The sequence below is a fragment of the Acanthopagrus latus genome, chromosome 2, assembly GCF_904848185.1.
Source record: "Acanthopagrus latus isolate v.2019 chromosome 2, fAcaLat1.1, whole genome shotgun sequence".
In the NCBI taxonomy this organism is placed as follows: Eukaryota; Metazoa; Chordata; class Actinopteri; order Spariformes; family Sparidae; genus Acanthopagrus; species Acanthopagrus latus.
This window is the reverse complement of record NC_051040.1, coordinates 8,381,683-8,407,519: the sequence shown is the minus strand read 5'-3', so window position 1 is coordinate 8,407,519 and position 25,837 is coordinate 8,381,683. Positions and strand designations below refer to the sequence as shown.

Sequence of the window (25,837 nt, the reverse complement as noted above, 5' to 3'; positions counted from 1 at the left end):
AGGCCTATGAATTAATGTATTAATGATAGCTGGCTTTCACTGTTGATGCAGAAACTTTCACTCAAGTCTTGTATTCCACAGTCGTAGCTTACTGCCAAAAACATCATAGCACTGGCAGAGTGAGCTAACCAAATGGCACCAGGAACAGTTTACAACATTACCAGCTAGTATAATAAGGACATAGCTGAATTATATGAATTTATTACAGTTCTACATCCATGAATGAGTATCACAAATAACGCAAAAAAGAACATTTTAAGCTGCATAAATCATATTTGGCCACCGGGAGGCAGAATACCTTCTAAACAGCATCACAGTCATGCACGTCATATTACATCGAGCATGGCCACATGCACATCAGCGCCTACCGTTAAGCTAACGTGTTAGCAACAAACGGTCGACTACTTTGACTTTCAGCTGAAAATGGAGCAACACAAACATCCCAGAGAAGTGAAGTTTCTGTGTTCTTGACGAAGGTACGCTTGATATTCACTCTTCTTTTAGATTTAGTCTCTATGAAGTCCTGAGTGAAATATCTGTCTTTCTTTACCAGCTAGCTTAGGTGCTAACTTTGTAACTGCCCTGTGGCTTGGTGCAGTGCGGCAAATCTAGCGTAATTTTTCAGTGTATTTGTGCCTTCTGCTGTTAGCATTGTGAGATTAACAGTAAATATGTCATGAAAACAGAAAAAAAATCAGCTTAATGTGGCTTTGCTGTCATTACCTTTTGCTTTCTATATGAACTATTTAGTGCTTAATGGTGTCAGTAAGCAGTAAGTTGAGAAGAGTCACAACAGAAGAATCATGTAAGAGTAAAAATATGAAGATGATTAATTTTCTGGGGTTTGAACAGTGCTAGCTAGCTGACAGAGCCAATTATTACTGGACATTGTTGGCCTGAGTTCTCAGGTAGGTTGAAATTGGCCAGTTGGTGTGTTATATGCAGTAATTCATGTTTTTGTGTGTTTGACAGACAACAGAAATGTAATGATTGGGTCTTTCCTGCCAGCCAGGTGAACACATCAAGTAAGTGTTACACAGGTATCATACTTTTAGCTGTTAACTTGATAGTTACTGCATACAGAGCTGAAGTCACGGTAGGTCTGTTTGACCCATGTGACCTTATTCTGTAAAAAATATGCCTGGTAGTGAATGAAGACAGAGGAATAATGTTTAGGTCCCACTTGAATTGTGACATGAATTACACGTATGGTATTTGATCAGTTCCAAAGTTAATTTTAAACTCCACGGCCATCAGTTGCATCAGTGACATTATTTTGTCGAATGGTCACCTTAAACATTGTGGAGTTGGTTCTGTATGTTAGGTTATTGCTGAACTGACAAACTCGCCTTTCACATAACTGTTTGTTTGTGTGACGTACACTGAGCATGATGATGTGGTTCACTGAGCGGTTTCACACAAAACTAGATGATATTTAACTATCTTAATGACAGACAGGGACTTTATTGACTTAAAAATATATTATTGATTTACAAACGTGTATATTGTGGCAAAATTTAAACAGGATCAGAAATAGTTTTGATTCTCTGTTTTGTACTATGTGCAATTATTTTTACTGAATTAAAGTCCTTGGAGGTCCACTGGAAGGGGCTTGACTTCAACTCTCTTTTATAATTACTTGTGTGTCTTCTGTGTAACTTGGTGCACTTCAATACCTGCTTTATAGTAGGACAACAGAACACAGACTGAGCAGTTAACATATCACTTCACTGGCATATACAAAAACAAAACAGTAAGACAGTGGAAAAAGTAACCCTCTGACCAGTCTCATTGTTTTCCATCATACACAATCAAAATTAGCCTCTGAAAAGTGCTGAAACTAGCGCTACTCTCTCCATATTGAAAAGATGCAATATAGTTCACAGGGACAATGTGCAGCAGACTCAGTGAAAATCTGTACAAGTAAATTGCACTGAAGTGGTTATCTTTTGGGGGAAATAACTACGAAGATAAATGTTCCTTTACACATGTTTCATAAGTCTGAAATTCTAATAGAGTGATGCAACATTGATATATGAAGATGGTAAATATTTTACTGGGTTTCTGCATGGCAGAGTAAAAGTAAAATTTAAGATCTTAAGAAAGATTAAATATGGAGTTCTCAAGTTCAAAGAGAATGTGCTGAAGGTGGTTTGGGGCCACAGAAGTTCAAAAAAGAGACAAATCTGAGGTTCAAATGCCCTGTGTGTGGCTACGTATGGGTTGTTAAATTTAATTGTCAATAAAACATTCAACATTGTAAAGCTGTCTAAATAGAGACTTTTTTATCCCTTTTGCCAAAAGAGTTGCTTGGATTGTTCTCTTTTTGAATCTAAGACCTTTTTAATGTCACACACAGTGCAATTTAATATGAGTAATGTTTGAGTTGCAAAAGAGAACATTTGAAGATGCATAAATGACAATTTGGTTAAAAGGAGGCAGAACATATATATAAAGTGGCACAGTGAAGGACTTTGTATTACATCGGGCACAGTCCTAAGCGTTGCTGGATTGTTCTCTTTTTTAACATCACACAGAATTCAATTTAATACGAATAATGTTTGAGTTTTAAAGCATGATAGAAAACCAGCATTATTTCATTGCATTTTCAGATGCGTTGTCTTGCAGTTTTACTTCAGGGTTTTACCTCACCTTGTTAGAGCAGCAAAAAAATGTTTTCTGATGTAGCCCCTGAGACTCTGGTCTCTGAAGCCATAGATGACTGGGCTGAGAAAGCGTGGAATTAGAATGAAACAGAAGAAATTAAAATAGGAAATGTCTTCTGGTCTCCAGTTGGAATGCAGCACTATGACACGCTCAGTGATGGGGATGGTGAAAGCCAACATGCACAGCAGCAGCTGGAAGCCGTGCAGCAGCACAGTGTGCATGGCTTTACTCACAGACGCTGTGTCTTGTCTGAGCTTCCTGGTTTCCAGCAGGATTCTCACATATGTAAAGAGGATGATAACAGCCACTACTGCAAAGAAGAGAATACTTGTAGCCGCTTTGAACAATGTCTGAATTTGAGATGAGTTGACAAGTTTAACATGGCAAAGCACAGGGGTGGAGAGGATGTCCACAGCTGGATCATGCTCCATGATGGAGTGGTCAATGATCGGGAAGATGCAGCTGATGAGCAACAGGGACAGAATAATGATCCAGATGCGGTCTGAGCGCCAGGCGACCGGGCGCTGCAGGGGGTAAAAGATGGCAACATAACGCTCGAGTGACATAGTGGCCAGAATTAACGGTGAGTTCTGGAAAGTAGCAGTAGAAATGATCAGCAAGGGAATGCAGTAGACAAGAGCTAATTTCACCCCTCCCATGACAAAGAGGAAAAGCAGCACAGACGTCAAGAGCTGCAGGGTGTCATTGATCAGCATGTAGGCAAACAGGATGTAACATGAAGTGTCCATAAACTGCCTGTGAGACACAAATATGTGCAGCATGACAGCAATGAAACAGAGGAAGACACAGAAAAAAGGGATAACAACACACACTCTAATGATCACAGACAGGCTGTTGTTGGATGTTACATTGCCTGAAAGTTCAGTCAGATTTTGCATTTTGCAAATGTGGCCAGAAGCAAACCTGTCCAAGAAAAAATAAGTAAAATTCAGTGTGATGTAAATCACAATAAAACTTGTTACAAGTAGTAGAAGGCAAAATTAACAGCATACAACACATAAATGTCTTAAATTTGAGATGAAACCTCAACCTCAACTTTGAAGCACTTCACACAGTAACTGAACACACAACCAACATTCAGGGCATGAAATGAACTCCTCTCACCTGAAGATGTCTTTATCAGCCAGAAGAGTCAAAACTTTAGATCTCTGTTCTCACCATATGACATGTCTTAAGAGAGCAACATCTCTGGGATGTTCTTTCCCTTATCTGATTGTTTGTGGAATTCCCAAGTCTCCAGAGATATATTATGTACATGTTGTCCTCATAAAGCATTATGTTTGTCATGAGCAACAGAATTCAGTGAGGAGCTGGGCCTATCAAGACTTTTTTTTTTTCTTTTTTAACCTTTTACAATGCACTGCGACTGAAATAATAGAAACTGTGAAGTTTTTTGTTTGCCAACCTTAGCAGTGTATCTATAAAAAACGCACACCTGAAAACTGTTGTGCTGATTAAAAGAGAATTCTAACGGGCTGTTATATACGGAAGTCCTACAGGGCCATGTATTCATACATTTTATTTCCTCTGTTTTCCCGAGATAGCGGGATAATTTTCTCAAAATCTTGTGATAACGACATAAGTAATTTTAGATCTTGAGAAAACAAAGCGATAGTGTAGTATATTAAATCATTGAAGGAAACATCATTCCGTGTAGCAATGTCAATGAGGAGCAGGAGCATATCGATCACCGTGTCACATATCTTTTCAATCAAGGCCTGACACAGGCTGAAATAGCACTATGCCCTGCCATTACAGATAACACATTCACTAACACAGTCCACGCCAAACAATGATATGGATTTAGAATGGTTTATTAGTACAGTATAAACATGGGGGGGACCGATATTTTGTGGGAGGGATGGATCGAGGATTCTGGGAGAGGGATGAAGGGTTAGAGGCACAAGGGGTAAGGTTCGAGGGTAGGGGGATGGGAAGTGAGGGTCTAGGGTAGAGGGATGAAAGGATTGGGGTCGAGGGATGAAGGGTCGAAGGGTTGAAGGGAGTTATAGGGGTCGTGGATGGTTGGATGCAGGAGAAGGTTGGTTGGCCGGTGTCAGTTGGTGGCGATGAGACAGGATGGAATCGGGAAATTGAGACTCTGGGTAGGTGTGCCGTCTCTCTGTGTCCTGTCATGCGATTGATCCTCAAGAGAACTTCAGGCAGAAAGACGTGCGTGGGCGTTTCTGTTGTTCAGGTCGTTAGGAATGTACGTGAGGCATGCTGGAGAAGACCAGCGGCCAAGAATTTTTATTGTATGGTCAGGGATTCCCTCCCTGGAAGTGGCGGAGGCGGCTCTGACGCAGAATGAATATCCAAAATATAGCTCTGGGGATATGCCGGATCTGGAAAGGATTTGGCGGACGTGGTGGTGAAACCAGAAGCGTGTGGTGACTTGACCTGTCTCTGAGATGATCAGAGGGTCTTGAGGGGAAGCTTCACTAACTCATCTTGAATCTACGTAGTTGCATATGGGTTCATATGGACTTAGGTATTGAGTCTAGGCAGATGAGGTAAATGGGTTGGGGTTTTCTGGACTGGTTGGTCTTGCTGCATTTGAGGTGAAAGATGAGAGTGTCGAAAGAATGGATGGAAACGTCAGTTAGAGTTGGGTGTTGAGTTGGGTGATGGTTGAGGGATGGTGCGGTGAACTCTGAGCAGCGTAGGAAGCCAAAGAATGCGAATAGGAACATGGATTCTAGGACTTTATCAACATGCGTGGACAGGTAGCCCGTGCGGAGAGTAGTGATACAGCGGGCACGGAGGTCTGAAGTGAGGGGCAGACATTTCAGTGTAGGACGTGGTTTGGCCTTACGTAGACCTTTCATTAACATGCTGATGTGTGAGTGGGACGAGGGTGGACACGGAGCTGCTGAGGACAGTTTAACAAAGAAGTTGACACCACTGATGTAGACCATGATGGTAGATGATTTTATCTTGAATGGGCGAATGTGATGAAGTTAGACAGAGTCAGGACATCGAGTGAAGGGAATGAGAGGCTGTATGTGGCATGAAAAGTTTTGAAGCAATTCCATCTGGTCAGGTATGATGAGTGCATTTGCGGAGTGATGCTATTCAGGATGGCATCTTGAGAAGCAGTGACTAGAGGTACTGCGGAGTCAGTTGAAGATGGTGGCTGAAAACGGTGGGACTGGAATTGGAATAGGGTCAGAGGTTGGTGCCAATTGTCTGAATCTCTGAAACGAGATAGTGAGTCAGCGACTGAGTTTCTATGGCCTGGGATGTGGGAGGCTTGGATGATGATCTGGTGTTGGGCCGAAAGCAGGGTGAGCCTCCACACGAACTGCATGATATCTAGGCAATGCGACCGCCCTTTATTGATTATGTCCATGACAGCGCTGTTGTCAGAGTAGATGGCGATGGTCTTCTCTGACCATTCGTGCCCCCCAAAGGATGGCTGCTATCAGGACTGGATACATTTCATGTATGACAGAGGAAGGCATGAGAGATGTGAATTCATGTGGCTGAGAACCACCTGCCGCCGTAGTAGCCAGCCTGTATGACCGAGAGTCACCTCGGTCACAGATATCCACAGATCCTATATACAGATATTGTAAAATACAAATGTGTTAGTTGCACATTGACCAACATACACAGAAACACATTATGAATATTAAAAACATTTTGTAGGCCTATGAATTAATGTATTAATGATAGCTGGCTTTTATCAATGCAGAAATTTTCACCCCAGTCTTGTATTCCACAGTCGTAGCTCACTGCCAAAAACATTATAGCACTGGCAGAGTGAGCTAGCCAAATGGCACCAGGAACAGTTTGCAACAGTACCAGCTAGTATAATCAAGACATGGATGAATTATATGAATTTATTCTAGTTATACATCCATGAGTGAATATCACAAATATGCAAAAGAGCACATTTTAAGTTGTGTAAATCATATTTGGCGACCAGGAGGCAGAATACCTCCTAAACAGCGTTACGGTCAAGCACATCATATTACATTGGGCACGGCCACATGCACATCATCACCTACCGTTATGCTAACGTGTTAGCAACAGGCGGTCGACCAGTGTTGGGAAAGTTCACTTTCTACATGAACTAGTTCAAAGTTCAATTCACAAATGTTATAATGAAAATAATATAATGTTCTTTTTTTTCCAAATGTTGCTGTGATCTATTATTTTTCGAAGTTATTGCCCATATAGAACCACAGACAGCAATTATTTTATCAGTTTTACCGCTGAAACTGCAGCTGTCTGACAATATACTGGAAAACCAGGTTGTCCAGCTGCGGATGGGAGATGAAGACAGCAGAGCCACTATTGTACGCCGTTAATATGATTTAGCTGGTAGAGGATCTGTTTTGGCTCGCCGTTACCGTGTCTTTTGATTTTTAATTCACTCGCACATAATGGTACCTTGAAAGACTAGCCGGGTGCTTTCGCTCAATGTGCCATTTTGGGTTTGCTGTTGACGTTTTTGATGTACACAGTTGCTTCTTGAAACGTGGCGGGTGAAGTTTATACAAAAAGGTCAGATATTTTCCACCTGGATCATCACTGACCTTTTCATGAAATTGTTTTAAGTAATCATAAATATCATCATCAATCATATATGCCATATTAATTGTGGAGGCAGAGTCTGAGGTAGTGCTGCTGCCTTCATTTGTTTTTGCCTCCATGCTCAGTATGTTGATGACGCATACAGCGGTGCGACTCTGTGGTGGGTGGTGTTGCCAGTGTTATGTCCGGTCAGGACCAATTAATCTGTGTTCGTCTGGTAATTTCTGTCTGAAATAGTTAAGTTTCGTTTTGATCGAAAGTAAAGCGAGTTGCATGCACAAACCTCTCGTTCAGTGTCCTTTTTATACACAACAGCCAGATTGAGTGTTTTGCCGCTACATATTAAGGCTACTACAGGGCCATGTATTCATACATTTTATTTCCTCTGTTTTCCCGAGATAGCGGGATAATTTTCTCAAAATCTCGTGATAACGACATAAGTAATTTTAGATCTTGAGAAAACAATCGTTCGATCGTTCATTGAGTGCATTCACGCACAACACTGTGGTCGACCACTTTCACTTTCAGCTGAAAATGGAGCAACACAATCATCCCAGTGAAGTGAAGTTTCTGTGTTCTTGACAAAGGTATGCTTGATATTCACTCTTCTTTTAGATTTAGTCTCCATGAAATCCTGAGTGAAATACCAATTTACCAGCTATCTTTCTTTACTAACTTTGTAAGTGCTGTGTGGTTTGGGGCAGTATGGCAAATCTAGCGTAATTTTACAGTGTGTTTGTGCCTGTTTGCAGCCTGCTGCTGTTAGCATTGTGAGATTAATAGTAAATATGTCATGAAAAAAAAAAAAATCAGCTTAACGTGGCTTTGCTGTCATTAACTTTTGCTTTCTATATTAACTAATTACTGCTTAATGGTGTCAGTAAGCAGTAAGTTTAGAAAAGTCACACCAGAAGAATGTAAGAGTAAAAATATGAAGATCATTAATTTCCTGAGGTTTGAACAGTGCTAGCTAGCTGACAGAGCCAATTATTACTGGACATTATTGGCCTGAGTTGTTATGTTATATGCAATAATACATGTTTTTGTGTGTTTGACAGACAACAGAAATTTAATGATTGGGTCTTTCCTGCCAGCCAGGTGAACACATCAAGTAAGTGTTACGCAGGTATCTTTTAGCTGTTAACTTGATAGTTACTGCATACAGAGCTGAACTCATGGTTGGTCTGTTTGACCCATGTGACCTTATTCTGTAAAAAATGTGCCTGGTAGGGAATAAAGACCAACAAATAATGTTTAGGTCCCACTTGAATTGTAACATGAATTACACGTATGGTATGTGATCATTTCAAAAGTTAATTTTTAAACTCCACGGCCAACAGTCGCATCAGTGACATTGTTTTGTCGAATGGTCATCTTAAACATTGTAGAGCTGGTCCTGTATGTTAGGTTATTGCTGAACTGACAAACTCTCCTTTTACATAACTGTGTTGGTTTGTGTGATGCACAGTATATTGAGCACGATGATGTGGTTCCCTGAGCGGTTTCACACAAAACAAGATGATATTTAACTATCTTAACGACAGACAGGGACTTTATTGACTTAAAAAAAATATATTTTTGATTCACAAACGTGTATTTTAAGGCACATTTTAAACAGCATCAGAAATGTTTTTGTTTCTCTCTTTTCTACTATGTACTTTTGAACTTTGAACTTTTGAACTTTACATTTTTTTTTTTTTTTACTGAATTAAGGTCCTAGGAGGTCCACTGGAAGGGGCTTGAGTAACTTGTGTAACTTGGTGCACTTCAATACCTGCTTTATGGTAGGACAACAGAACACAAACTGAGCAGTTAACACATCACTACACTGGCATATACAAAAACAAAACAGTAAGACAGTGGAAAAATTAACCCTCTGACCACTCTAATTTTTTTTCCTTCATACACAATCAAAATTAGCCTCTGAAAAGTGCTGAAACTAGTGCTACTCCCTCCATATTGAAAAGATACAATATAGTTCACAGGGACAATGTGCAGCAGACTCAGTGAAAATCTGTACAAGTAAATTGCACTGAAGTGGTAATCTTTTGGGGAAAGAATTATCAAGATAAATCTTGCTTTTACACGTTTCATGAGTCTATAATGCGATGCAACATTGATATATGAAGATGGTAAATATTTTACAGGGTTTCTGAATGGCAGAGTAAAAGTAAAATTTAAGATCTTCATGAAGATTAAATATGGAGTGCTCAAGTTCAAACAGAATGTGATGAAGGTGGTTTGGGGACACAGAAGTTCAAAAAAGAGACAAATCTGATGTTCAAAAGAGAGGGAGGAAGGCCCTGTGTGTGGCTACGTGTGGGTTGTTACTCAGTTGATTTTTAAATTGAACTGTCAGTAAAAAATCAACATTATATAGCTGTCTAGATAAAGACTTTTTAATCCGTTTAGCTAAAAGAGTTGCTTGGATTTTTCTTGTTTTAAATCTAAGACCTTTTTAAAATCACACACAATGCAATTTAATATGAGTAATGTTTGAGTTGCAACAGGGCACATTTTAAGATGCATAAATCATATTTGGCTACTAGGAGGCAGAATACCTCCTATAAAGTGGCAAAGTCAAGGAATTTATATTACATCGGGCACAGTCCTAAGCATTGTTGGATTGTTTTCTTGTTTAACATCACACAGAATTCATTTTAATACAAATGTTTGAGCTTTAAAGCATGATAGAAAGCCAGCATTATTTAATTGCATTTTCAGATGTGTTGTCTTGCAGTTTGCCTGCAGGGTTTTACTTCACTTTGTTACAACAGCACAAAAATGTTTTCTGATGTAGCCCCTGAGACTCTGGTCTCTGAAGCCATAGATGACCGGGCTGAGAAAGCGTGGAATTAGAATGAAACAGAAATAATTAAAATAGGCGATATTTTCTGGTCTCCAGTTGAAATACAGCACTATGACACGCTCAGTGATGGGGCTGGTGAAGGCCAACATGCACAGCAGCAGCTGGAAGCCATGCAGCAGCACAGTGTGCATGGCTTTACTCACAGAATCTGTGTCTTGTCTGAGCTTCCTGGTTTCCAGCAGGATTCTCACATATGTAAAGAGTATGATAACAGCCACTACTGTGAAGAAGAGAATACTTGTTGCAGCTTTAATCAATGTCTGAATTTCAGATGAGTTGACAAGTGTAGCGTGGCAAAACACAGGGGTGGAGCGGATGTCCACAGCTGGATCATGCTTCTTGATGGAGTGGTCAATGATAGGGAAGATGCAGCTGATGAGCAACAGGGACAGAATAATGATCCAGATGCGGTCTGAGCGCCAGGCGATCGGGCACTGCAAGGGGTAAAAGATGGCAACATAACGCTCGAGTGACATGGTGGCCAGGATTAACGGTGTGTTTTGGAAAGTGGCAGTGGATATGATCAGCAAGGGAATGCAGTAGACAAGAGCTAATTTCACCCTTCCCATGAAAAAGAGGAAGAGCAATACAGAGGACAAGAGCTGCAGGGTGTCATTGATCAGCATGCAGACAAATAGGATGTAACGTGAAGTGTCCATGAACTGCCTGTGAGATGCAAAGATGTGCAGCATGACAGCAATGCAGCAGAGGAAGACACAGAAAAAAGGGATGACAACACACACCTTAATGATCACAGACAGGCTGTTGTTGGATGTTACATTGCCTGAAAGTTCAGTCAGATTCTGCATTTTGCAAATGTGGCCAGTAGCAAACCTTTTAAAGAAAACATAAGAAACGTTTCCATGTACAGTAGCATGTACATGTACAAGCACCAAAAAATTCAGTGTCAATCAGAATAAAATGTGTTAAAAGTCTCTGAAGGTAAAATGAATGACATACAACATGTAAATGTCTTAAATTTTAGATAAAATCTTAACCACAACTTAGAGACACTTTACACTGTTACTGAACACTCAACTGACATTCGTGACATAAAATTAACTTCTCTCACCTGAGGATGTCTTCATCATATAACGTGTCTTAAGACAGCAACATCTCTGAGATGTTCTTCCCCTTATCTGAGTGTTGCAGCATTAACAAGTCTCCAGAGATACACTATATTGCCAGAAGTATTCACTCACCTGCCTTGACTCACATATGAACTTAAGTGACATCCCATTCTTGATCCATAGGGTTTAACATGACATCAGTCCACCCTTTGCAGCTATAACAGCTTCAACTCTTCTGGGAAGGCTTTCTACAAGGTTTAGGAGTGTGTTTATGGGAATTTTTGACCATTCTTCCAGAGGCGCATTTGTGAGGTCACACACTGATGTTGGACAGGGAGGCCTGGCTCTCAGTCTCCACTCTAATTCATCCCAAAACTGTTATGTCGGGTTGATGTCAGGACTCTGTGCAGGCCTGTCAAGTTCATCCACACCAAACTTTCTCATCCATGTCTTTATGGACCTTGCTTTGTGCACTGGTTCATGGTCATGTTGGAACAGGAAGGGGCCATCCCCAAACTGTTCCCACAAAGTTGGGAGCATGGATTTGTCCAACATCTCTTGGTGTGTTGAAGCACTCAGAGTTCCTTTCACTGGAACTAAGGGGCCAAGTCCAGTTCCTGAAAACAACCCTGCACCATAATCCCCCCTCCACCAAAATTTACACTTGGCACAATGCAGTCAGACAAGTACCATTCTCCTGGCAACTGCCAAACCCAGACTTGTCCATCAGATTGCTAGATGGAAAAGCACAATTCGTCACTCCAGAGAACACGTCTCCACTGCTCTAGAGTGCAGTGGCGGCGTGCTTTACACCACTGCATGCAACACTTTGCATTGTACTTGCTGATGTATGGCTTGGATGCAGCTTCTTGGCCATGGAAACCCAATCCATGAAGCTCTCGACGCACTGTTCTTGAATTAATCTGAAGGCCACATGAAGTTTGGAGGTCTGTAGTGATTGACTCTACCGAAAGTTGGCGACCTTTGCGCACTATGCGCTTCAGCAGCTCTGTCATTTTACTTGGCCTACCAGTTTGTTGCTGTCGTTCCTAATCACTTCCACTATTATGATACCACTGACAGTTGACTGTGGAAAGTTAAGGAGTGCGGAAATTTCATGACTGGATTTGTTGAACAGGTGGTATCCTATCAAAGTGCCATGCCAGAATTCACTCAGCTCCAGAGAGCCACCCATTCTGTCACACTGTTTGTAGAAACAGTTTGCATGCCTAGGTGCTTGCTTTTATATACCTCTGGCCATGGCCATGATTGGAACGCCTGATTTAGATTATTAGGATGGATGAGTGAATACTTTTGCCAATATAGTGTATATTATGTACATGCTGTTGTCATAAAACATTATGGTTGTCATGAGCAACAGAATTCAATGAGGAGATTGAGGTCAATCGAAACTCAGTTTTTTTGCAAACCCTTTTCCGTGTATGCAACTGAAATAATAACTCATGAAGTTCTTGTAGCCAAATTTGGCAGTGCATTTTCTTTTTTTTTTGTAAAGAAAAGGAAACTTTTTTTCTCCACTAAAAAAATTATGTTCCAAAATTGATGTGGTACGTGACCATTTTAGCTTGGAATCCATGATTTGTTTAATGAAATATCTATTTAGGTGTACAAAGGACTGTTTTCAGCACCTATTACTTCCATGGTCCAGTGGCTAATCCAAGTTTGTTGTGTTAAAAGGGTAATTAATGGTCAGAAACCCATGTTCAACTAATAAGCACAGTTGAAAATTGGTTAATTGATTAAAGAAGTAGTGAAATTGGCCCGCCAAAGGCAAATTGAATATCTGGAGCATCAGCATTTTTTTTGGGTGGTGGTCTCAATATGGCCAGGAAAAAAGAGCTTTCTTCTAAACCTCGTCAGTCTATTATTGTGTTTTGAGAAATTAAGGATATTCCATGTGAGAAACTGCATTACTTCCATCAAAGAACAGCACAATTTGGGTATTGATGAAGCCCTTGACACTATTACAGAGTATATTAAATTCTGTGTGGATTGTGTGGCCACCAAGAAGGATATTACAGTCTATCCTAACAATAAGTCATACATCACCAGGGAGTTAAAGGACTGTATCAACTGGAAAAAAATGGCTTTTAGGAATCATGACAGGATGGGGTTAAAATCAGTGCAAAGGGAGCTTAATCAGTCTTTAAGAGAGGCAAGGAGGACACACAGGGATGTCATAGAACAGAGTTTTGTTTCTATGGACTCTAAAAAACTCCATGAAAGCTGTTACCAACATGACAACACATAGAAAGTGCCTCATAACATGTGATGAGCTGAGTAAAGCAAACAAACTCAATGATTTGACTGTTTTTTCAATTTTCTGATAACACTGCCATTCTCAGCCTGTTTCACCAGAACTCTGACCCGTCATTGTACTTCACGGAGGTTTTTGACCCTCGGTCGGTGGGGGATCATACACCACTGTCCATACACAGGGAGGAGATCAAACAGGTCACATCTTATAGGTATCTGGGTATCCACCTAGATAACCTCTTCAGCTGGTGTGATCATGTAGACTGTGTATGTTCCCTATGTATTTTTTTATGCAGACTGAGGGTGTTTGGTGTTAGCCAGAATATCACGTTTTTATTTTATCAGGCAGTGATGGAGAGTGTCACCAGGTATGAGATGACGGCATGGTTCAGCAGTCTCTCCACGCAGTCCAAATCTAAATTGCAGTGCCTGGTACAGACTGCTATTAAGGTGATGGGGAGGACTGACAAGCTCTCCCTTCAGTCCACCTATGAGCAGTCTGCACTCAGTTAGGCGCAGGGGGTATTGTCGGACCTGTCCCACATCCTTCAAACGGAACATGAGCTCTTACCTTCTGTCAGAAGGTACAGAATCCCCAAATGCAAATTTAACAGTATTAAATACTCTTTCGCACCCACGTCCATCAAAATTTTGAATAGCTCTGTACGCTGAGGCCTGGGAAGTGTACAATAACTTGGTGTTCCATTTGTTTTTTGTTTTTTCCATCCATCCATCCATTTTCTTCCATTTACCCGGGCCGGGTCGTGGGGGCAGCTGCCTGAGCAGGGACACCCAGACTTCCCTCACCCCGTACACTTCCCCTAGCTCCTCCGGGAGGATCCCAAGGCGTTCCCAGGCCAGCCGAGCGACATAGTCACTCCAGCGTGTCCTGGGTCTTCCTCGGGGTCTCCTCCCGGTGGGGCATGCCAGGAACACCTCCCGAGGAAGGCGTCCAGGGGGCATCCGATATAGATGCCCGAGCCACCTCAGCTGGCTCCTCTCGATGTGGAGGAGCAGCGGCTCTACTCTGAGCTCCTCCTGGGTGACTCCTCACCCTATCTCTAAGGGAGTGCCCCGCCACCCTGCGGAGGAAACTCATTTCGGCCGCTTGTATCCGGGATCTTATTCTTTCGGTCATGACCCAAAGTTCATGACCATAGGTGAGGGTAGGAACGTAGATTGACCGGTAGATTTAGAGCTTCGCCTTTTGGCTCAGCTCTCTCTTCACCACGACAGACCGATACAACAACCGCATTACTGCGGCCGCCGCGCCAATCCGCCTGTCAATCTCACACTCCATCCTTCCCTCACTCGTGAACAAGACCCCCAGATACTTGAACTCCTCCACTTGAGGCAAGAACTCTCCCCCAACCTGGAGGGAGCAAGCCACCTTTTTCCGGTCGAGAACCATGGCCTCAGACTTGCTGATTCTCATCCCAGCCGCTTCACACTTGGCTGCAAACTGTCCCAGGACATGCTGGAGGTCCTGGCCCGGCGGAGCCAACAAGACAAGATTGTCCGCAAAAAGAAGAGATGAAATCCAGTGGCTCCCAAACTGGACCCCCTCCGGCCCCTGACTGCGCCTAGAAATTCTGTCCATAAAAATAATGAACAGAACTGGTGACAAAGCCCTGGCGGAGTCCAACATGCACTGGGAATAGGTCTGACTTACTGCCGGCAATGCGAACCAGACTCCTGCTTCGATCGCACAGGGACTGTACAGCCCTTAGCAGAGGGCCTCTGACCCCGTACTCCCTGAGCACCTCCCACAGAATGCCACGAGGGACACGGTCGAATGCCTTCTCCAAGTCCACAAAACACATGTGGACTGGTTGGGCAAACTCCCGTGAACCCTCGAGCACCCTGCGGAGGCTATAGAGCTGGTCCAATGTTCCACGGCCAGGGCGAAAACTGCATTGTTCCTCATGAATCCGAGGTTCGACTATTGGCCAAATTCTCCTCTCCAGTACCCTGGAGTAGACTTTCCCAGGGAGGCTGAGGAGTGTGATCCCCTGATAGTTGGAACACACCCTCCTGTCCCCCTTTTTAAATAGAGGGACCACCACCCCGGTCTGCCAGTCCAGAGGCACTGTCCCCGACTGCCACGCGATGCTGCAGAGACGTGTCAGCCAAGACAGCCCCACAACATCCAGAGACTTGAGGTACTGAGGGCGGATCTCATCCATCCCCGGTGCTTTGCCACCGAGGTACTTCCCAACTACCTCAGTGACTTCAGCCCAGGTGATAAATGAATCCACCTCCGAGTCCCCAGCCCCTGCTTCCTCTATGGAAGGTGTGTCAGTGGGATTGAGGAGATCCGAGAAGTATTCCTTCCACCGCCCGACGATATCCCCAGTTGAGGTCAACAGCTCCCCACCCCCACCGTAAACAGTGTTGGTGGAGACCTGCTTCCCCCTCCTGAGGCGCCGGATTGTTTGCCAGAATTTCCTCGAGGCTGACCGGTAGTCCTCCTCCATGGCCTCCCCGAACTTTTCCCAGACCCAGAGTTTTTGCTTCCGCGACCGCCCGTGCCGCAGCATGCTTGGCCTGCCAGTACCCGTCAGCTGCCTCAGGAGTCCCCCGAGCCAGCCATGCTCGATAGTACTCCTTCTTCAGCTTGACAGCATCCCTTACTTCCGGTGTCGGGCTTTTGTTTTTTTGATTTTTTGATATATTTATTTATTAATCTTTTATTGGATGTGTCATGAATGTGTATGTAGCCTACATGTACACCTTTAGCTGGTGTATGTATTTTTATGTGTGTTTATTGTCTGTTAGGGCAGCTACTAGTTTGATGCACTTTGAGTCCATGACAAATTTCCCCTAGGGGACAATAAATTCTATTCTATTCTATTCTATTCTATTCTATTCTATTCTATACAAACTGTCTCTTGCCTGTAGGCCTACCTTTCTTTTGTATTGCACATTTAATACAATTAAATGATAATCTACTTTACAGGCCGAACAGTTGCTACACAACATTTGTCTGATTTCTTTGTGATTTGCAGATTATGATTATAGACACAAAACATCTGACCAGTCTCATTGTTTTTCCATCAAGCATGATCAAAAGAAGGCCTGGTGTCCTGTGTGGGTTGCTACTTAGGTGATTTTTAAATGTAATTTTCAATATGAAATTAAATCTAAATAAAGGCTTTTTCTTCAAGACTTGCTTAGGTTGTTCTTATTTTTATATCTGAGACCTTTGTAATATCAAACAGAATGCAATTTAATAAGAATAATGTTTAGGTTTTAAAGCATGATTGAAAACCAACAGATACGAAAAAATTATTTCATATTTGATCACATTTTCTCAGAAGTTCACAGCAGTGTGTACAAATAATTTCTCTTGATATAATTACCCTGATGAATTGCATAAAATAAAAGAGCAGATTGATAGCTGATCTGTTGAAAGTGTGCAAAAATTGACACATGCCTATTATGAGAGTGCAGTTGGGTCATTGTTACAAGGCCAATAAGGCTTTCCGATCACTATTGGACATTTTTTGGGGTGTCTTTTGGATCTTTAATCTACTGAATAACCCTAAAGACTCCTACAAAAATGTCCAATACTGATTGAAAAAGCCTTATTAGCTACAAAAATGCAGATGAAAGGTAAAGCTATTAACCCAAATTGTACTCAGTCATGATTTCAAAAGTTAGACAAACAGATACGTTGTCCTGCAGTTTGCCTGCTTGGTTTGACTGTGTTCAAGCAGCAGAGGAATGTTTTCTCGATGTAGCTCCTGAGACTCTGATCTCTGAAGCCGTAGATGAGCGGGCTGAGAAAGCGTGGAATTAGAATGAAACAGAAGAAATTAAAATAGGCGACGTCTTCTGGTTTCCATTTGGAATGCAGAGCTATGACACTCTCAGTGATGGGGATGGTGAAAGCCAACATGCACAGTAGCAGCTGGAAGCCGTGCAGCAGCACAGTATGCATGGCTTTACTCACAGACGCTTTGTCTTGTTTGAGCTTCCTGGTTTCCAGCAGGATTCTCACATATGTAAAGAGGATGATAACAGCCACTACTGTGAAGAAGAGAATACTTGTAGCAGCTCTGAACAATGTCTGAATTTGAGATGAGTTGACAACAGTAGCTTTACAAAGCACAGGGGTGGAGAGGATATCCACAGCTGGATTATGCTCCTTGATGGAGTGGTCAATTATAGGGAAGATGCAGTTTATGAGCCACAGGGACAGAATAATAATCCAGATTCGGTCTGAGCGCCAGGCGACTGGACGCTGTAGGGGGTAAAAGATGGCAACATAACGCTCGAGTGACATGGTGGCCAGGATTAACGGTGTGTTCTGGAAGGTGGCAGTGGAAATGATCAGCAAGGGAATGCAGTAGACAAGAGAAAATTTCACCCCTCCCATGACAAAGAGGAAGAGTATAACAGAGGACAAGAGCTGCAGGGTGTCATTGATCAGCATGTAGGCAAACAGGATGTACCGTGAAGTGTCCATGAACTGCCTGTGAGACACAAATATGTGCAGCATGACAGCAATGCAGCAGAGGAAGACACAGAAAAAAGGGATAACAACACACACCTTAATGATCACAGACAGGATGTTGTTGGATGTTACATTGCCTGTTACAAATTCAGTCAGATTCTGCATTTTGCAAATGTGGCCAGAAGCAAACCTGTTCAAGAAAAAATGTGTCAAATTTCCATATACACTCCGACACACAATTTAAGACATGCACCAACAATATCAGTGTGATTACAATCAGAATAAAACTTGTTAAAAGTCTCTGAAGCTAAAATGAACAGCATATAACACATCATTTTCTTACCAAATAAATAAGTGCCATATGTCTTAAATTTGAGATAAAACCTCAACCTCAACGACCATACATGTTACATAGGCTCCAGGACATGGACTGAACTCCTCTCACCTGAGGATGTCTTCATCAGCCACAAGAGTCAAAGCTTTAGATCTCTGTTCTTCTTATCATGTAATGTGTCTTCAGTGCGCAACATCTCTGGGATGTTGTTTTTGCGGCATTAACAAGTCCCCAGAGATACATCTACAAAGTAGGCACAGTTTTTTAAAATGTTTTACCTTGTTTGATATTCCAATAATAAAAACTCCAGGATGTGTTTTAGGGTTTTGCTTGTCTTTTATTTTGTAATGTAACATTTTTATGCATGTAAAAGGTCTGCAAAGTGCAAAAGCCCATGACCTCGCAAAGCGAGTTACCCTCTCCCACAGAAAACACGGCTCCTGCACTGCATGAAATGCTTGGTTTGGAGTTGAGCTTTTACTTCTATAACTTATATGCATCATCATTTAACAGATGTAAATATATATGTTTATATATATATATTATAAAATACGGCTGTACCACAGCTACATTTATTAGCTTTAGCGGCATCATGTTGGCATTATGTTGGCTCAGACTACCTTCCCTGGCATGACTCACCCAATTCTGCCTCTGATTGGCTACATCCTGCCCGTTAAGTCATGCACAAGTGCAAAGACTGAACAGAGGCAAGATGGCTGTGTAGCTAAAATGGAGCGTTTAAGACATGGTGTGTAAAAGCATGCTACAGCAATGCATCGTATGAGGATGTATGTTTGGGTTTTTTTTTGCACTCATGTATGTAAACTTATTCTAGTAAGTCTAAGACCCCAAAAAAAGTATGAAGCTGAAAATTAACTATAACATAACTTGACCTCTTTAATTGTTTGTGAAAAAAGCTCCTTTTTCAATAGAAATAAATAACATTGATCAATAGAATAGCTACATAGGTGTACAAAAGACAATTTTCAGCAAACCATTACTTGTGTGGTCCAATGACTAATCCAAGTTTGTTGTGTTAAAAGGATAGCTCATGTTTAGAGACCTCTCAAGTAATGCTGGTACAATACAGTGCGAATGTACAATGGGTTGCAAACTATGAGCTGTCGAATATCAGTGAAAATGAATGGCAGTCAAGTGGTTATCATTCTATAGAACTAGATAAATATCCCTGTAATTTTAATATCCCCCTCAAATGTATTTAATATAGTTCCTGAGTCACTGAACTGAATCTTTTTCAGCTGAACGGAGAGCCCTGATATTGATTTTTTGCATAGCGATGATTCTGCTGAGTGGACACTTTCAAATGAGCTCTGTTCCAGCTGTAACTTGTACATTGCAGTTTGTGAACTGTTGAGCAAAATGTTTTGACAGTGTCCCTTAAGGCTTAATTTACTTTAGATTTAGTGTGACTCTGGTGGCTTTAGTGTGGCTGAAGTTTTGTTTTTAACTGCAGATGGTGCTGTCAGTAAAATTAAGTCTACTATAAGATAAGTTCATCACTACAGTTTTAACAAAAGAGATTCTTGGCTTTAAGAACTGTTCCTGTGCTGTGTTAACTATACTACTGTACTATTAAGTGCATCCCAATACATAGTATGTCAATAGAATAACTCAAAAATACAAGGATGTCCTACTTCATCCAGTCAAATTTTGCAGAATCCAGTATGTCTTTGTGGCAAATCTAACCTACAATCCTCTGTGCAGCAGAACATATGCTGACAGAGCTGCAAAGAGAGCGCAGACAGATGAAAGCTCAATAACAGATGACAGACTATGCAATTAAATATTACAGAGCATTTAAGTTTAAGTATCACATATTTTTGCAGCTCATTTCTATAATTTATACATTGATCTACTGATATATGTACTAAAAGTAGAATGAAAAAGAATGAAATCTGGATTACTGTATCTTTAGCTGTTGTGATTTTCTTTTCAGAAACGGGTATTAGAAAAAAATGCAGTGGGTGTTTCAATTTTATTTTTAAATTCATAAACTTAATTGAAAAGAAATCTTTCTTTTCTTGGTTTGTAATTATTTGCATTTACATTTTCTGCTTCTTAGAACAAATAAATAAAATCACTTTAATGACAGTGACTGAGGCTGGATATATTCATTTACAAGCCAAGAGTGCCAAAAGTAGGCTTGCTAGTGTGTGTTACGGTGATGGTTTAGCTTGGCCAAAAAACAATATTGACCTTGAAGTTGAAAAAGGAGGCTCATATATGAAACAATACAAAAATAAAAAGCTGGAAAAGTCACGTGATATACGGCGTGGACAGTGGTTGCCAGAAGACAGTAGCATTCCACCTTAACTCCCCTTAAAGTTACGTTGCATTCTGAGATTGATACTCCTCGGCTGCCATAATGACTGGCAGCAGAACAAGCTACTGCTAAGGTGAGTTGTTAGAAAAACTTTCTTTTTAGCAAACTCTGTGTACACAAACAATGTTCTTTGTTCTCGTGTTCATGTATAGAGACCCTGGTGATACTACGAGCAAAGTGTCATCTTGTGTCGAGCCTTCTTAGTGTTTCTAAAATAGCGATTTTGATGCTATCGTAAAGTGCCCCTAGCACTGAGAAAACGAGTTTGACCCGAAAACCAAAATGCGGTAAATCTTAAAAGTGCCTCTATTGTCGTAATTATGCGTTTACACAAAAGTTTGACTCATATACATTAAAAAAAAAAAAAAAAAAAAGCCTTGGTTGCATTTTGGCGAGAGTTTCACTTTAACTGTCAAACCTGACCTGCTCCCATCACTATCTATCACTAACTCACTGGGGGTTGTTGACAGTGAATGTAAAGATCAGAAGTGTACGTTTCAGGGCTGTATATTTGTACTTGTCAACTGGAGTAGACAAGTTTACATCATTTTGACGTGTTTGTGTGGGTTTCCTCTGGACATGCCCCGGTTTTGCTCACCATCACAATCATGAATGTTAGGTTCATGCTCCTGTTAGGGACAATTCCTAATATCTCTAATATCTCATATTTCTTTGTCAGCAATGCAGATGTGCAACCACAGGCCGCAGATTTGTACTCCAGTTTCAGCGCTGTGCAGCACTGGAGTGAGGCATGGTTAGATTTCTCCAGGGCATGATTAGAGAACAGGTCTCGTATCCCCTGCTTAGTAATTAACAGAGTGGCTAATAATTAACATAAAGCTCCCGAGTCTAATTGTGCAACCAGAAGTTTTCATTTGTTTGGCAAACAAGATGACTCTGTTGAGAGCAGCTCACTTGGGTTCATCAGCTCTTTACGCAGGTTTTGCGTCAGTAGTCGGGACTTCAGGGGGTTGGACTAAAATCTGTGTCCAAAACAAACTCTCTCTGAGCACCAGCCAATACCAGCTCAGCAAATAACTTATTTGCAGGCTGCTATTGCTGAACTGTTGGCAACAAAAGTTTTAATGAAATATCAAATGACATGAAACAGTGACTTATGATGGACAAAAATAAGATTTTACCAAAGGTGTAAAAAAGGGGTATAAAATAGACTATACAAATGATAGAAATGTGTAACTTCCCACACACAAAAAGATATTTTAATACTTATCACGTTGACAATAATTTTATTTTTTAGTTGTTTTTATAAAAGCAAACCATACATCTGCCATTTACAGTATCACAGTTACTCTGCTTCATTACAGTTATGTCACTAAATAGTTTGTACTTAATATTTAGAATAAAGAATGATGGAATGAATTACAATGAAGCATAAATTAAAAAAATATCCAATTCAATTGGAATCATGCAATCAATGAAATCAGTCAGTAAAGTATGCATACAGGCATATGTTCATTTGAGAAGCAGTAAATATGTGTAGACTTTATTCGAAATTTCGTTAATGGAAGAATCTTCTTGACTGGTTAGCTGACAACAACAATGCAACTGACCGTGTTGTGCTTTGCCTGCTAAAGACCAGGCTGAACACATAAATGCACCAAAACTATTGGGAATTGAAGGTGGCTGCAAGACTGGCTGAGGATCACTAGAGAAGATCATAACACGTGGTAAACTTCCTTGCAGTCATAGATAACAAAAGATCTCCAACCAAATAATCAATATAGCCATGCACCATTTGTATCTGCTTTCACATCTCCACTGAATTAATGAAACTTACACTTTTGTCGAATGTTGTTTGTTGTTGCTATTCTGAGAGAAACAGAAGGCTGATGTAGGCTTGACAACATGTTGGGCCACAAGAATTGGATAGTTATCCAGAATAAGACCCACAATTCTTTCATGATTCAGCATATGTGAAGGTTTACATCCTTAAACCTAAATATTGACATTGTATAATTACTGATGTAATAAAATACTCCACATCTGCTTAGTCTACAGTATGTAGGGTGTGCAATTGATTGAATTTGAAGGTCTATACAATCTAGTTTTTGAGGCAAATCATAGAGGTTGTGACTTTAAATGTCCTCTGAACAAGCCAATAGAGTGATATGGCAAACTGTGTACAGTAGCTATGCTGATTGGACAAATTACTTCAAGGGGCTTCTTCTTAGGTGATATATTGTAAACAATACAATTTGAGTTAGTTAGTGGCATGGAGGCTTGTGCCAAAAGAGAACTGTTTTTAATGCAATATTGTGTTTTAATGTCTGTCTGTAACCCACAGAACATTTTAAAATGTCAATTTATATCTTGGATCGTGATTGCGAAAAAAAAAAGACCTTTCTTTTGGTCAGCTAACCCATTATGTAACAGATCTTCAGCTGTCTTACACACATGTGGTTTGCATGTATAGCCATTTGTCAGTGGAGCTCCTTGTGAGGCATTCTGTGCAACTTGGTGTGCCAAGTACTGTTTTAAAATCTACTGCCATTGTCATGACATGTGATGAATCAATTTGATTTGCAATACCTTTTATTACCTGTATGAGAATTTTATACAATTCCAGAACAAATTCTCATTTAATGCATAACAAACCCTAATAATTAGGATAGTTACAACCTAAAAACTACAGAAGTCCATCTCCAGAGAGGATATATATATAAAAAAAAATAAAATTCTAAAAGGTTCATGTTTATTTTGTCATGAACTACAGATATACACACACTCACACATGTAGCAGAGCAAGACTGTGAGACCTGCACGTAATTTCTGTCTCTGTGAGCTTTTTTCAGATAAAGCCATATACGCACATTGGCAGGCAGAGTCAACAGATCAATGCCTTTTACGCAATGAAAGGGTGCTCCAGCCCTACAAATACCCGCAGGCCATGACAGTTGGTCATCGTCGAGCAGACAGAAAATTGCAAGCAGCGAACAAGAATACTCCTCTGATTTCTCAAGGCAACAGTCAGTGGACAACGGATTAGTCTGAACTGCTGACAACAGAAAACCGTCATTTAGCAACTAGCTTGACACACATTAAATCAAGTACATTCTTGAAGTGCTGCAGTTAATCTGCAAGATGCAAGCTGTTGGTCAGTGTTCAGCCTGCACCAGCCGTGCTGCTGGAGGACTTCTGCGAAATCACACAGACTTTTCACTGTTGCGGTCCAGCAAGAGTGTTGTCAGGAGAGGAGCAGCCTGCATCCGTTTCCAAAGGTATGTTATGAGTAATAGGCAATGCCATATCATATGCAGTCAAGTGTAGCCTGCATTGCTATTTATTTTGAGATACCACTTATTTTGACTATTAAAACCTGCTTATATTCTTTAATTCTTTTTCTACTGCAGTACTGAGAGTGTCCTATTCAACAGCAGGAAGACTGGAGTCCAGAAGTTGGGGGAAAGGACAGATGCTGTGCACATGAGCATAACATCTCTTCATGTTGCCCGTGGGCTTTGTGCTGTACCGTTTGCACAGGTGGGTAGGTCTCATGTCAGAGACAGTATAACACAAACTGCAGCAAATCTTCAGAAAAAAGTGTGTTCTTGTTCTTCATATTTTGTTTGTGGGGAGTTAAAATACTGATCTTCTGTTTGTAGCAAGTGGAATACCTCGCTCATGAGTCCCTGATCAGAAGAGCAGCCTCAGTGGTTACAGATAGTTCAAGTACTTTCCTCTCCCAGACCACCTTGGCCCTCATAGATGCCATAACAGACTATTCAAAGGTAGGTTTTTTTCTCAAATGTGAAACATAAACATAATATTCACATTTTCTTTACTGCCAACCTCATCTTAGAAGTTTAATTCATCATTGGGAAGCAAATATTTTCACACAATATTTAATGGTATGAGAATGCCCAATATCACAATACAGAACATATTAATGTCTATATTACTATAATTACAATTACAAGGTAAAGATGAGCCCTCTTAGAATGGAGAATAATATTGTTTAATCATGTGTGGTCTGTTAAATATCATGTCAGGTAGAGAGAAGTATTGTAATGTCATTATTTGGAAAATTGCCTTGTACCGTCCCTGACTTTCTGTCCTCTCTCTGTTTGCTAACAGGCTGTGTACACACGCATTGCTGTCCAAAGACGTTATTTAGCCTCATTGGGAAAACTGACTCCAGCAGAGGAGGATTCGCTCCTGGAGGTGATCAATAGCCAGCGTGCACAGGTTTGTTTGCATTGCCCTTTTGAATTAAAGTTGAAAACACATCTAAATCCACTCTAGCATTCGGTTTTTCCTCCTCAGCTGTTAGCAGAACCAATAGAACAACATGCATGCATTATATTGACTCATCATCATATTCTCTTCGTCTTGACAGATTAGTGTTAAACTAGAAGAATGCAGACGTTTTGAGTCAAACTGGATCAATGCTGTCAACCTGTGTAAAATGGCAGCTGAGGCAGCTCAGGCTTCAGGTGAGTTGAATGAGTACATCTTTATGTCCTGTGTCTAGATGTAATGCTGAAATGCCACTGCATTTATAATGATGGGAGAATGAAAGGATTAACGTTAAATTAATCTGCTGCCTAAGTTAGACTTAGACATTTACATCATCTTCTCACAATTGTATTTAAAAACTGCGATTTAACAAAATCTGTTTTTGCGTCTGTGTGTTTCCAGGATCTGAGCAGGCATCCATCACAGTGAGGACAAACATTCAGGTGGCCCAGTCCCAGGTGGAGGAGGCACGGAGGCTGTCAGCAGGCGCAGATAAGAAGTTGGCCGAGACTAAAGTTGAAGAGATCCAAAGGATGGCAGAATATGCTGCCTTTCGAGAAGATAGTGAGGAGCCTGAGCTGCATGAAGCTTACCTCCGTGAAGACTGAGACACATAGATAAGGTATTGAAAAGTGTAAAAAATGACAAAAAAAAAAAAAACAACAACATTTGTAAGCCTGTAATATGTTTACATGTTTGCAAACAAAATTTTGAAAAGGAATGAAATGGCTTGCTAACAATTTGCAAATGCTGAGGATTGCAAAAATCATTATTTAAAACTATTTATTTGATTTGTTAATATCAGCCTAGAGCTTCTTGAAGGTGATTTTAAAATGTCTATATTGTGTAGCAGTGAGGCATGTCCAACATCAGATCATAATGTTGTTTTATTTAATGTTGTATTGTAACAAAGACATTTCTTTTTATAAAACTATGGTTTGTATGTTTGCAATAAATGAAAATTAAACCTTGTATTTGACTTGATATATGTGTTGGT

At 40.8% G+C, this 25,837-nt stretch overlaps 4 protein-coding genes across 5 annotated transcripts; 1 reads left to right on the top strand and 3 right to left on the bottom strand.

Moving 5' to 3' along the window:
• The first annotated feature begins 324 nt into the window (after positions 1 to 324).
• LOC119011837 (diablo homolog, mitochondrial-like) lies at positions 325 to 25,824 on the top strand. 2 transcript variants are annotated; one of them, XM_037085256.1, is made up of 8 exons: positions 325 to 476; positions 973 to 1,025; positions 23,387 to 23,822; positions 23,955 to 24,084; positions 24,207 to 24,332; positions 24,679 to 24,789; positions 24,941 to 25,037; positions 25,243 to 25,824. In XM_037085256.1, the coding sequence occupies exons 3-8, from the start codon at positions 23,686 to 23,688 to the stop codon at positions 25,446 to 25,448; spliced, it is 807 nt and encodes a 268-aa protein (XP_036941151.1). In that variant the 5' UTR covers positions 325 to 476; positions 973 to 1,025; positions 23,387 to 23,685; the 3' UTR covers positions 25,449 to 25,824. The 2 variants fall into 2 exon arrangements, with proteins under 2 accessions (XP_036941151.1, XP_036941159.1); XM_037085264.1 differs by lacking the exons at positions 325 to 476; positions 973 to 1,025 and adding exons at positions 7,120 to 8,341; positions 8,944 to 9,014.
• On the bottom strand, positions 2,083 to 4,463 carry LOC119011816 (odorant receptor 131-2-like). Its single transcript, XM_037085218.1, has 2 exons — positions 3,793 to 4,463; positions 2,083 to 3,591 (listed from the first exon to the last, which is right to left on the bottom strand). Exon 2 carries the CDS (start codon positions 3,564 to 3,566, stop codon positions 2,649 to 2,651), a length of 918 nt encoding a protein of 305 aa, XP_036941113.1. The 5' UTR covers positions 3,567 to 3,591; positions 3,793 to 4,463; the 3' UTR covers positions 2,083 to 2,648.
• Positions 9,028 to 14,261, bottom strand: LOC119011823 (odorant receptor 131-2-like). Its single transcript, XM_037085230.1, has one exon. The coding sequence runs from the start codon at positions 10,906 to 10,908 to the stop codon at positions 9,991 to 9,993; it is 918 nt and encodes a 305-aa protein (XP_036941125.1). The 5' UTR covers positions 10,909 to 14,261; the 3' UTR covers positions 9,028 to 9,990.
• LOC119011792 (odorant receptor 131-2-like) lies at positions 15,918 to 23,393 on the bottom strand. Its single transcript, XM_037085163.1, has one exon. It carries the CDS (start codon positions 18,068 to 18,070, stop codon positions 17,099 to 17,101), a length of 972 nt encoding a protein of 323 aa, XP_036941058.1. The 5' UTR covers positions 18,071 to 23,393; the 3' UTR covers positions 15,918 to 17,098.
• Positions 25,825 to 25,837: the final 13 nt, after the last annotated feature.

Bases quoted from the DNA above. Each gene is read 5' to 3' on its own strand.
- LOC119011837 (XM_037085256.1), top strand. From the start codon at position 23,686: ATGCAAGCTGTTGGTCAGTGTTCAGCCTGCACCAGCCGTGCTGCTGGA. The intron at 24,790-24,940 runs GTTTGTTTGCAT...TCGTCTTGACAG, and splicing joins TCAATAGCCAGCGTGCACAG to ATTAGTGTTAAACTAGAAGA. The intron at 25,038-25,242 runs GTGAGTTGAATG...GTGTGTTTCCAG, and splicing joins TGAGGCAGCTCAGGCTTCAG to GATCTGAGCAGGCATCCATC.
- LOC119011792 (XM_037085163.1), bottom strand. From the start codon at position 18,070: ATGCAGAATCTGACTGAATTTGTAACAGGCAATGTAACATCCAACAAC.
- LOC119011823 (XM_037085230.1), bottom strand. From the start codon at position 10,908: ATGCAGAATCTGACTGAACTTTCAGGCAATGTAACATCCAACAACAGC.
- LOC119011816 (XM_037085218.1), bottom strand. From the start codon at position 3,566: ATGCAAAATCTGACTGAACTTTCAGGCAATGTAACATCCAACAACAGC.